Source organism: Scyliorhinus canicula, chromosome 18, assembly GCF_902713615.1.
Source record: "Scyliorhinus canicula chromosome 18, sScyCan1.1, whole genome shotgun sequence".
Lineage (NCBI taxonomy): Eukaryota > Metazoa > Chordata > Chondrichthyes > Carcharhiniformes > Scyliorhinidae > Scyliorhinus > Scyliorhinus canicula.
This window is the reverse complement of record NC_052163.1, coordinates 108,996,515-109,009,453: the sequence shown is the minus strand read 5'-3', so window position 1 is coordinate 109,009,453 and position 12,939 is coordinate 108,996,515. Positions and strand designations below refer to the sequence as shown.

Genomic DNA, 12,939 nt, shown 5'->3' with positions numbered 1-12,939 from the left:
ATCGGTGACAGCTCTCTCTTGGATCAATCCTGCGATCTCCAAGACCCATTCCTCATAAGGGTGAGAACTCTGGTACTCTGCCCGTCCCCACCTTGGCCCTTTTACGATTATTATGGGCCAACTATCCTGCTGGAACAAAGAGAGCATTGTGAGCTGCGTCCTTGATGGATCGGGGATCTACGGCAGGTGAAGTGTGGGCCCTGCAACTGCATGAAGGGATTGTGTTGGTGTGTGCCGGGGGTGCTGAGGAACATGTATGAAGGGGAGGGTGCGAAGTGTCAGCCAGTGATTTGTGGTGGGAGGAACAGTTGGGAATTGAGAGGTGGTGATTTACTCTTGCAACTCGGTGGAGGTCGTTGGTTCTCTTCTGACATTGGATGCTGGTCCTCCTGATCATGCTGCCCGCACCGACAGCCTCTCACATTGCCTCCCAGGTAGTATTGGTGAACCTATTGCTGGTTTTCCAAAGCCTAGGGGGAACATCCAGTCTCACATTCACTGCATCCAGAAGCCTGGCTAGGTCGGCATCCCCAAAGCGAGGAGCTGATCTGTGTGTTGCCATGCTTGTGCGTTGATAGGGGCTGGTTTAGCACAGTGGGCTAAACAGCTGACTTGTAAAGCAGAACAAGGCCAGCAGCGCAGGTTCAATTCCCGTACCAGCCTCCGGCGACTAGGGGTATTCCATGGTAACTTCATTTGAAGCCTACTTGTGACAATAAGCGATTTTCATTTAATTTCATTGGGGTGAGTGGTGAGGGAGTGTTTTTCTAAAAAAAATATTTTTATTCTCCTTTTTCACATTTTCTCCCAAATTTGCACCCACCAACAATAATCAGTAATGAATATAATGTCAATCCCCATATCAATAACAACGACCCCAACCTCCCACCAAACCCACATGTTAACATAAATAAATGACAAAATGGAATCGGGAATCACCCATTGTCACCATTAACACACACAGTCCGCCTCCCCCCAGCCCCCAAACCCGATGTTATCCAGTTCTTGAAAGTGCATAATGAATAATGCCTGTGAATTGTAGAACCCCTCCATCCTTCCCCTCAGTTCAAACGTAACCTTCTCAAGAGTCAAGAATTCCAACAGGTTCCCCCCGCCCCCGCAACCACACCAGGACACGGTGGAGAGGTCGCTCTCCATCCCATCAGAATCTGCCTTCGGGTGATCAACGAGGCGAAGGCTACAACATCTGCCTCTGCACCGTTTCCAACCCAGGCTGGTCCGACACCCCAAATATGGCCTCCCGAGGGCACGGGTCCAATTTCACGTGCACCACTTTAGAGATTCCCCTAAACACCACCTTCCAGTAATCCTCCAGCTTTGGACAGGACCAAAAAATATGAACGTGATTTACAGGACCCCCTGCAACGTTCACACACATCTTCTACCCCTTCAAAGAATCAGCCCATCCTCGCCCTTGTGAGGTGTGCTCTATATACCACCTTTAGCTGTATCAGCCCCAACCTCGTGCATGAGGTGGAGGCGTTCACTCTCCAGTGCACCTGTGAGGGAGTGTTTAAAAGCAGCTCCTCTTAGAAGCGAGACGCTGAGTTACAGGTCTGGTGATTCAGACAGCGAGATATACAATAATGGCGCGAAACTCATGGGCTCATTTCCCACACTAAATGCTGTTAAATACGGACTGTGACCTCACCAGTCGCGCCAGAAATAACACTTCAAACATTTTAATTAAATCGTGCAATTTTTTTCATTACATGCGCGCAGTTTTCGGCTAATATTTAGAAACCTACTTGAAACCACGATGTATATTGCAGGACACTTGGTTATGTCAATCTTGAGCTTAATTTATTTTAAAAAACTGGTCCTGTTCTTCTGTTTACTTGTCAATCTGTGATTCTCAAGTTTTTGAATTAAATTGCAAAAATATGCAGTAAAACCAATATTCTGTGCATTGGTGCTTCTCCGTGTCCTAAAGAAATCTTGTCTATGACATTTGTTCCACCTTCCTGCTTAGCATATTAAAAAAGTTGATTAATTTCTGTTCACAAAAAAGGATTGCTTTTTTTGAAAAGGAATTTTGAAATGTAACGTATCTGATTTGTAGCGTATGTTGTGCATTAACCATAAAGATATTTCATAGTTTATTTATACTTGAAGTAACACTTTGCAAGATTCATACAGTTCAGAAGTGTTTCATTATTTGAATTCGGATGGTTTTGGCTGTTGCATTTTCCCACAGTAATGTAATTGGGTATAGTGTTCAGGTGTGTTGGGTTTCCAGTTCACTTCTCGGCCAAATGTTGATTAAAATGTAATCTTGGGTATATTGCCTTCTCGGCAAGAAGACTTTGTCCTTAAAACTAAAGCCAGGTAGAAGATCAATGTATATTGGGTCTTGCTCAACTGTGAAATGGTGACACTGTAAAATGGGTATGTTACTTGTAAAATTTTTAGTTTCATTTTGCAAGTAGGAATTTTTTTCAGATAACTTTGATTTTTAATCTTTCTGTCAACTAATTATCTCTGTTCGCTTTTTCCGTCTCTTCTCTCATCCCATTGTTAGTTTATATTTTGCATTTTGTTTGTGCCTGCAATGAGACTTGGTTTGTGATATTGGTTTGCGGGCTACAAAGCAAAGCTGAGCAGCATCTCTGGCAGTAGAACACCATGCATTCTATGCTCGGTTCAAGCAGGAAACGACCAAACCATTGTCAACTACCCCAGGAGCCTCGGACACCCCACACCTAAGTCAAATTGGCCGCCTTGAAAGTGAACCTTTGGAAACCGACAGGTCCTGATTTAGTCCCTGGTCATGCACTTAGATCCTGCATGGACCAACTGCCGCGTTTGTTTGTGGACATCTTCAACTTCTCCCTACTCTGTTTCGAGGTTCCCACCTGCTTCAAGAAGACCACCATCATACCGGTGCCAAAGAAGAACCAGGCAGCATGCCTCAATGACTACCGTCTGGTGGCTTTGACATCGATCATTATGAAGTGCTTCAAGAATTTGGTCATGAAGACACCAACTCCATACTCCCAGCATGCCTTTATCCACTGCAATTTGCATACCACAACGACTGGTCCACGGCAGATGTCATCTCCCTGGCCCACGGCAGATGTCATCTCCCTGGCCCTACACTCATCCCTGGAGCATCTTGACAACAAGGACTTCCATTCATTGCCTACAGCTCCGCCTTTGACACCATAATCCCAGCCAAGATCATATCAAAGCTCCAAAACTAGGACTTGGCTCCTCGCTCTGCAACTGGATCCTCAACTTTCTGACCCATAGACTACAATCAGTAAGAATAAATAACAACATCACCTCCACGATAGTCCTCGATACCGGGGCCCCACAAGATTGCGTACTTAGCTCCCAACTATACTTCCTATATACATACATGACTGTCAAAATTTGGCTCCAGCTCCATCTACAAGTTTGCTGATGACACAACCGTAGTGGACCGGATCTTGAACAACGATGAGTCAGAGTATAGGAGGGAGATGGAGAACCTAGTGGAGTGGTGTAATGACAACAGTCTTTTAACTAAGAGCTGGTCATGACTTTGGGAGCAAAATATCCTACACATCCCTGTCTGCATCAATGGTGCCGACTGAAGTGGAGATGGTTGACCGCCTCAAATTTATCGGTGTGCACATTATCAACAATCTGTCCTGGTCCACCCATGTCGATGCTACGACCAAGAAAGCACAACAGCACCTATACTTCCTCTGGAAACTAAGAGAATTCGGCATGTCCACGTTAAGTCTTATTAATTTTTACAGATGCACCATAGAAGTATCGCAACCTGGTATGGCAACTGCTCATCCCAAGACCTTAGAGTCGTGAACATAGTCAGTCCACCATGCAAAACCACCACCTATCCATTGACTTTATCTACATCTCCTGCTGCCTTGGGAAAGCGGGCAACAATATCAAAGACCCCTCCCACTTGGATTATTCGCTCTTCCAACTTCTTTCATCGGGCAGGAGATACAAAAGAGTGAGAACGCGCATTAACAGGTTCAAAAACAACTTCTTCCCCGGTGTTACCAGACTCCTGAATGACTCTCTACAGACTGATCTGATCACTTCACGCACCTTTTCTACTCAGTAGTACTGCACTCCGTATGCTTCACCCGATGCTTGTGACTATGTATTTACCTTGTGTATTTATGTATGTCCTATATATTTTCCATGTATGGAATCATCTGTCTGGACTGTACACAGAACAATACCTTTCACTGTACCTCAGTACACATGACAAAACACATCCAAATACTAGACCTGTGTATACTTTCCCCTATTCTTAGTATGTTCCTGCCAATATTTCTCTGCTTTCAATTGTTCTGTTTGTTTTTTATATAATTTACAGGAATGTGGGCTTCACTTGTTAGGTCAACATTTATTGCCCATCTCTAATTTCCCTTGAGAAGGCGGCGTTGAGCTGCCTTGTTGAACCAATGCAGTTCATGTGTTGTAGGTACACCTACAGTGAAATTAGGGAAGGATTTTATTCCAGCAACTGTTGAGGAATGGGAATATATTTCCAAGTCAGGATGGTGAGTATCTTGGAGGAGAACTTCCAGTTTGTGGTATTCCTATGTATCTGCTGCCCTTCTCCTTCAATCTAGATCAGGGGTGGGCAAACTTTTCCGTGCAAGGGCCGCATTCAGAAATTCACAATTCACAAAGGGCCGCATAGTATATTAAGTAAAATAATTACTTCACCCGGTTATGATTCTGGGCGCCTCATATAGAACATAGAACAGTACAGCACAGAACAGGCCCTTCGGCCCTCAACATTGTGCCAAGCAATGATCACCCTACTCAAGTCAACGTATCCAACCCTATACCAGTAAGTAACCCAACAGCCCCCCCACCCATTAACCTTTTAAAAAAAAATTTTTAAAAAAAAAATTTAAAAAAAAAAAATTTTTTTTTTTTTTTTAATGACTTGGTGGGCCGCAGAAATACCTTTGGCGGGCCGCATGCGGCCCGCGGGCCGTAGTTTGCCCACCCCTGATCTAGATTGTAGTGGTCATGGGGTTGGAAGGAGCCTTGGTGAGTTTCTATTGTAGAGGCGCACACAGCTGCTACTGTGGGTCGGTGGTGGAGGGAGTGAAGGTTTGTGGATGGGATGTCAATCAAGCAGGTTTTGTCCTGGATGGTGCCAAGCTTCTTCAGTGTTCAAAGAGCTGTACTCACCCAGGAAAGTGGAGTAATAATGATTTGAAAATCATTTTGTAATTTGAAACCATTTCAAAATATTCATTGCATATTCATCTAATATGTGTGTCAAATCCAATACTTCCACCCACTGCTACTGAAATCAGTGTTTGCACCATTGTAAACTCCAAGTCAGACTTCAACATGATTAGTAGCCTTTCCAACCCACACCCGGCATGACTACAAATTTTGCGGTTTCCTATCCATCCCACACTAACTTCTCAACTAATGTCCTGTCCCCATCAATTTCCACATGCATCCTATCCCCCAGATTATTAACTTTAATTCCAGTCTTTCGATGTTCCTCCATTTATCTGTCTCCTTATCCGAATATTGTCAGAATTTTTGAGATTTCATCTTTGTACCTGTTCAAATTATTTTAATCATATGAAGCAAAAGAAGTACCGCAAAATTGACGCTTGGAGCCACAGAGACATCTCACTCATGCTGTCCTGAGGGGCACTCATTTACCTGTACTTTCTATACTTTAGTCATTCTTACCACTTTACCTGTAGCAAACAGTATATTAATTTTTGAAACTATATTTGCAATGGTGTTTTGTCATACTCTTGAAAGTTTGCTTCATTTCCTCTTATCTGTTTTCACAATCTGTTTGAGGGACTTGATTAATCACCAGACTGAACTTTGGAGGCCTACGATTACTGAGGGACATATTGACTTCTATTGGACCTAATGCACAAACTCATCATACAGCTATTCAGATATGTAGCAATACTTGCTGGATTTTCACCTAAGGAATGATTAGGCTTTTGGTGTCATGGAACTGTACCCCAAGATTATTCTTGTGGAGTGGATTGGTAATAGATAAATTGTAAGAGCAGGCAAAAAATGATCACTCATTGTGGTATTTGGAAAAAAGTGTAACATGTAATGTGCAATTTGGTTTAAAGATTTGTTATCTAGTTCGTGTTGCAGCTAGTTTCTTTCCCTCTTTCTATTTGAATCATTTTTGAGTCGTGTTACTTGTCTCCATTGTATTGTAAGCAATTTTAGCTCTTTGAAGGTAAAGGAGAGCTAAATAGATTCAATGACTTTGCCTAAATCATCTGAATCCAGTTATTGTCTAAATAATTAATGTATATTGTGAATTGCTGGGGTCCCAGAACTGATCCCTCCGCAACCCCACTAGTCACTGTCTGCCATTCTGAAAAAGATCCGTTCATTCCTACTCATAGCTGAGTCCTAAACATTGAACTCTGCAGTACCCTCTAGTCGCAACTTGCCAACTAAAAATTACCTTATTTTGACATTCATGACTCCGCTACTGAAGCAAATTGCAGCAACATCTGGACGATGTCCAGGCTCAGGTTAGTGATTGGCAAATAACGTTCACACCACACAAGTGCCAGGCAATGACCATGTTTAACCATCATCCCTTGACATTTAATGGCATGACCATCGTTGAATCCTTTGCCATCGCAGAGCCACCAAAGCCCACATCCCTTGAATGAATTAAACAAATAATGGAGCTGAATTACAAATTATCCAATTGTATGCTGGTGCAGACTTGAGAGGTTCAATAGCCTACCCTGTTCCTATTTTACCATAATTGTCATCAGTATACTGGTCTAACTAAAGGTGGGTGCTTGGAGGTTTTGTGGCAGATTTAGACTTGACTACCTTGATTTAAATGCGTGCATCTGTTCAGTCCATATCCAATTCATCATGTGAGCATCGTTCTATTATACAGATGTACAAAGTACCATTTCTCTCTGGAGGACTTGTTTGCTACACAGTGTTTAACAGTAGTGTACTTTTTGTATTTTCAGGACAAACACCATGATGCTGCTCATGAAATTATTGAAACTATCCGGTAAGAATGGAAGTTCAGTTCTATTGATTTGTTTTATAGTCAGAATACAGAATTATAAATGATCATAATGCTGAAGTCAGCTGCTCAGATTTATCTAATACCTCGTAAATGTGGTTATATTTAAGCATATGTGTAACTAATGTATCCAACCATCAGGGACTCATATTGGGGACTCTTTGAGCTCCAGAATTCCAGTTGGTCGAACCTTCAAATACAAATTATCATTTGTTGAATTTTTGTACCTTTTCTTAGTCACTTGCTCCATGACCATTGACATGTAGTTATGTTGCATGAATATTAAAATAATTATATATATGTAACTAAAAAGAAACCAATACCATATTAATAACTCTGTTAATAAGCAGAATTCCTCACTAATGAGCTCCTTTAGTGTTGAGCTAGAGTTTGGCATAACTCCATATTTTTCTTAACTCCTATTTTTCTTATCTTAACATACATTCCTTCCCTTTTGCACATAATTGCTGTTCAACCATGTAAATTTATTGCTCTGGTTCTGCACCCCCACATACCGACCAGGTCCTCTTGACCTACACAAACTTCAACTTAAAAGACAATATTTTCATGAATGTTTTCTTCTGTGCTAACTCATGTCTTTGCAATCATAGATCAGTGCCTACAGTCCCATAAACGCAAGAATCAATAAATACTGCAAATTTTCAATAAACCCATTCCTTTAAAGCACGTTCCCTTATCGGGTGATTACTTCACACAGACATTTTGAAACGGGTGCTTACGGATCAGTCTTCGGTTCAGTGGTCACATTTTGAGAACTGCTGTGCAGCTGTACAACGGTAGCATCAATTAGTTAAGACATTACTATTTAAAGATCATCATCCCTTCATACTTAAATAAAGACAAGTACTCCCAACATAAAACCACTCCAAATCAGTTTGTGAAAATACTAGTCTGATTAACCCTTTCCTTAAATAATCCCTTTGATTTATAACTTGTAACATTTAATTTAATGTGATCATCCAGTGGATTAACCTATTGAGGTGAGCCAGAGTTAGTGGGCTCTGGTTTTCTTCAAAGATCTACTACACGGAGAACGTTAATTGTTTTGTTCCTACATTACAGCAATTGCCATACTTTCAAAGTACTACATTGATTGTAAAGTACCTTAGGAGGTCTTTAAGTTGGAAAAGGTGCTTTATATATGCAAGTTATTCCTTTACTTCCATTTGGATTGTTCCCAATATGAGGAAGCCATATCTAAACCCTAATTTGTAACTACCTCCTCCTAAAAAGTTAGAGAACATGAATGCTCTGGTAGCAGAATGCTTGCTTGCATGCTGTCTTTGTTGCAGGCACTTGATCCTCATGGCCATTTTACAAGATCCATACAGATGAGGAGCCATTCAGTCCACTTGAATTCATCTGGAAAGGAGCTGCACAATGTTTGTTATTTTTTGATTTAAAAAAATTACTTTGGTTTTCACCTCATCTACACGATCTAGGTATTCATTTGCAGGAGGAACTACTTCTTTCTCAGTTCTAAAGAAACTATTCACTCATTTGAACCTGTCCCCTTGTCCTAATAATCTCACAGACTAATTTATAGTAATATTCTAGATTTAATGATTCCACCTAGTTTTTCATTTTGTACTCAGTAATTTCACACCTCAAAGGTGCCATCATTCTTGGCTTCTGAACCAAGACTACGGTTTAATAGTGAACTATTCAAATTGTCTTGAGAGCAATTTTGCAGAAAGTCCATCGAGAATATTAATTGAGGTTGGCACTTAAGTGGTTACATAGCTCGAGATGCAGGGTTGTTGTCAGTTATAAGATTTGAATCTTCACAAGGCTGTAGGTTCGAGTCCTCCCCCACCCACCCCTCCAGTCGTTGAACACTAATCTAGCCTAACATGTGATTGGTGACTTGGAGTACTGCAATGTCAAAGGGTGTTTTCTTTAAGGCCATACTTGGAGCTCCACTCCCCAGTTTAGGCGGATATAAAAGATTCAAGCACTGTCGAAAAAGTAAGAAGTTCTCTTCGTGTCCAGGCCAACAATCCTTCCTTTGACCAGCTCCACCAAAATCCGATTAACTGGGCATTTAATTTCTTCCGCAGTTTGTAAGACTTTGCAGTATGCAAGTTGAATGCTGTCTTTGGCTACTTATAGACCGATGCACTTCAATAAGAATAGTTGGATTTGAAGTGCTTTGGAGTATGCTAATGACCTGATGAGGTGCTATATAAAAGCCATTTACTACTTGAAAAGGTTAAATAAGCAATTTTTTTTCTTTTGTCTTACTACTTATAACATTAGATTTTTAATACTTTTTAGGGTGTGTTTGTAGTATCCATAGGTTTGAGAAAAATAATGTTGCATATAGCATGCATTGAGCATTCAATGCTTGATAATGTCAAAAGACCTCTACTTGCTAGATCTTTCTTTATCTGCAACATTGCTTTCAGATTTTACAGATTAAGTATGGCACGGTGGCACAGTGGTTAGCATTTTGCTCCACAGCTCCAAGGTCCCAGGTTCGATTCCTGGCTTGGGTCACGGTCTGTGCGGAGACTGCATGTTCTCTCCGTGTCTGCGTGTCATCCAGCTGCTCCGGTTACCTCCCACAGTCCAAAGATGTGCAGATTAGGTGGATTGGCCATGCTAAATTGCCCTTCATGTCCAGAAAGGTTAGGTGGAGTTACTGGGTTACGGCGATAGGGTGGAAGTGTGGGGTTGGGTGGGGTGTTGTTTCCAAGGAATGGTGCAGACTTGATGGGCAAAATGGCCTCCTTCTGGACTGTAAATTCTATGATTCTATAAGTATGATTTTGCTTTGCATTTTATCATGGCTGTTGGTATTTAAGAAAAAAATATTGGTACAAGTAAGGTTGCATTTTATGAAAATGGTGGCCAAGAAGGAATGATTGATTTTCATGAACAAAGGTTGAATGACTATATTTGAATTTATTTTAGATGGGTTTGTGAGGAGGTCCCTGATCTTAAACTTGCTATGGAAAACTACGTGCTAGTGGACTATGATACCAAATGGTAGGATATACTAATGCTTCTTAATAATTGTAATGAGTACTGATGCTTCTTAATAATTGTAATGAGTTCCATGAACACACAAAAGCAGTTGCATGATAAAACTGTTGAGAAATGATTCCTAGTTCAGGAGCACTGGGAAAATTAGTGAAATGAAGAAGGTGCTTGAGCAAATTTCAAATGTCGTAAGGCATTTAAAAAAAAAAGGTTCAATTTTTTAAATGTGGGGGAGAACTACTTAAAGCCCTAAATTGAGGGAACTACTTAAAGCCCTAAATTGAGGGAACAGAGACCTGAAAGTCTAAGCTTATTGTGTCCTTGTTTAACTGTAGTGCTTGATAAACATTTTGAGAGAGTTCTCTAATTTTTTTATTTATTTTAAAAAAAAATTTAGATAGGGCAGCACGGTGGTCTAGTGGTTAGCACAACCGCCTCACGGCGCTGAGGTCCCAGGTTCGATCCCGGCTCTGGGTCACTGTCCGTGTGGAGTTTGCACATTCTCCCTGTGTCTGCGTGGGTTTCGCCCCCACAACCCAAAATGTGCAGAGTAGGTGGATTGGCCACGCTAAATTGCCCCTTAATTGGAAAAAATAATTTATAAAAAAAAAAAATTTAGATTCCACAATTATTTTTTCCAATTAAGGGGCAATTTAGCATGGCCAATCCACCTACTCTGCACATTTTTGGGTTGTGGGGGTGAAACCCACGCAGACACGGGGAGAATGTGCAAACTCCACACAGACAGTGACCCAGAGCCGGGATCGAACCTGGGACCTCAGCGCCGTGAGGCCGTTGTGCTAACCACTAGGCCACCGTGCTGCCCCGAGTTCTCTAATTTGGAACATTTTTGTTTACTAAACTGACAACTAAAATTGCTGAGTCCTGAGCATTAAGAACGATAAATTATGGCATCCTGGCAATTAAAATGTACAGGCTATATTTCATTTTTGCGCATAGATGTTTTCTTTGAGAATTATGGCAACCATTTCAGCTTTTAGCTATTTGTGTCAAGAGAAGATGATTTTATAGAAGCAGATGAGGAGAATGTAAGCTATTAATGTAAAATATGCTTTCTTTTTTAAGGCAGTGTGGGTCCATACTGGATGCATTGAGTAGCAAATGCGCAAGTGAGCCGCCTAATTAAAATCAGAGTTTGGCTTTGTGCTAGATTTGGCTGAAAATTTCTTCTGGTCTACAATGATGTGAAGTGCAACTTGTAATGTTCTAATAGCTTATTTTGTCTTTATTTGGATGAGAGTATGGCTGTATACTATGGCATCTTCGTTTGAACAATTCAAGTTCTATGTAATCATTTGCAAATGCCAATGTCTGCGTGAGTCTCGCCCCCACAGCCCAAAGATGTGCAGGGTAGGTTGATTGGCCGTGCTAAATTGCGCCTTAATTGGAAAAAACAATTTCCAAAAAACAAGAATTGGGTACTATAAATTTTTTAAAATACATATGTAGAATATCGGCATCACTGGCAAGATCTGTAATTATTAGTCCTCTCAATACTTCTGAGAAGGTGGTGGGCAACTGTCTGAACATAGCCATTGGTGCAATTGAGTGGCTTGAGGTAGTTAACGTAAAGCATGCTGAGTCGAGTCACGGAGGATGGACTGGATAAAGGACACTACATTTTTTTCACTAATGAATTGGTGAACCAAGTTTGTTTTTGTTTCCTTTTTCTCTGCAAGTTCACAGCTTAATGGTCATGTTTCCAAATTTTAAAAACAAATTCCAATTTTCATCATCCAATGTTGCGTTTGAAGCCGCATTCTCTGGGTTGTTAGTCCGGTCACACAATCACTATGATACTATATGAGCATTCTGGGTGGCATGGTAGCACAGTGGTTAGCAGTGTTGCTTCATAGCGCCAGGGTCCCAGGTTCAATTCCTGCTTGGGTCACTGTCTGTGCCGAGTCTGCACGTTCTCCCCATGTCTGTGTGGGTTTTCTCCGGGTGCTCCGGTTTCCTCCCACAAGTCTCGAAAGACGTGCTTGTTCGGTGAATTGGACATTCTGAATTCTCGCTCTGTGTACCCGAACAGGTGCCAGAGTGTGGCGATTAGGGGATTTTCAGTGGCTTCATTGCAGTGTTAATGTAAGCCTACTTGTGACAATAATAAAGATTATTATAATACATATACTTAATTGTACATACAGATTTAGTCAATTACAAATATTTTTTAATTTGGTCAATTATAAATATTATCTGCTCCTAGCATGGTTATTGTATTGGCAGTACTATGGGGATCTCTACCATGGCAGCATTGGCATATAAGCATTTTCATTTGCTACTTGCAAGTATTAGTTAAAGCCTAAAAGTAATTTAAGAAATTTCTTTAAGTTTTCATTTTTGAATGCTTTTCTCAATTGGCAATATGATCTCTTCTAGCTTTGAGAGTATGCAGAAACTATGTGAAAAGTACAACCGCGCAATGGATAGCATTCAGCAGTTGGTATGTATTGTAAGATTCATTTCATATGGTGCTTTTCATTTAGGTGTTTGAAATTTCTTTAAAGGTACTTATTGTCCTCATTCTATTTTACAGTTTTTGCATGTATTCTCATGCTTTCTCTGCCTTTGTCCCTTTTTAAACTGTTTTTCTTCTGTATACTTCACATTTATTGTGAGTGTGATGTGTATCTCTATGTATCTCAACTCCACCGAGGCCTGGATCCAGCTTTTGAATGTGATGTTTCGCCTCCAGCTTTGGACTTGGTCTGTTCTACCCCTCAGACCATCCATTTCTGGTGTATTGATTCTGAAACTGTGGAAAAAATGTGTCCCTTTTTCTTAATGATCGTTTGATTTGGAAGTGGGGAGAAGGGAACGGCTGTAATTGACCTCTAAGGGTATATACCTAT

At 40.9% G+C, this 12,939-nt stretch overlaps 1 protein-coding gene across 9 annotated transcripts in view; it reads left to right on the top strand.

Annotated features, from left to right (window-relative positions):
- The window catches only part of dot1l (DOT1-like histone H3K79 methyltransferase), a 143,756-nt gene that overhangs the window by 55,312 nt on the left and 75,505 nt on the right, over positions 1-12,939 (top strand). For all 9 annotated transcript variants that reach the window (XR_005457956.1, XR_005457957.1, XM_038776965.1 and 6 more), the window contains 3 exons: positions 7,002-7,045; positions 9,998-10,072; positions 12,467-12,530. Coding sequence is in view for 7 of the 9 variants with exons in the window: in XM_038776965.1 (XP_038632893.1) it covers positions 7,002-7,045; positions 9,998-10,072; positions 12,467-12,530 (183 nt within the window). In the remaining 2 variants the exon portion in view is untranslated. The remainder of the gene's footprint in view (positions 1-7,001; positions 7,046-9,997; positions 10,073-12,466; positions 12,531-12,939) is intronic.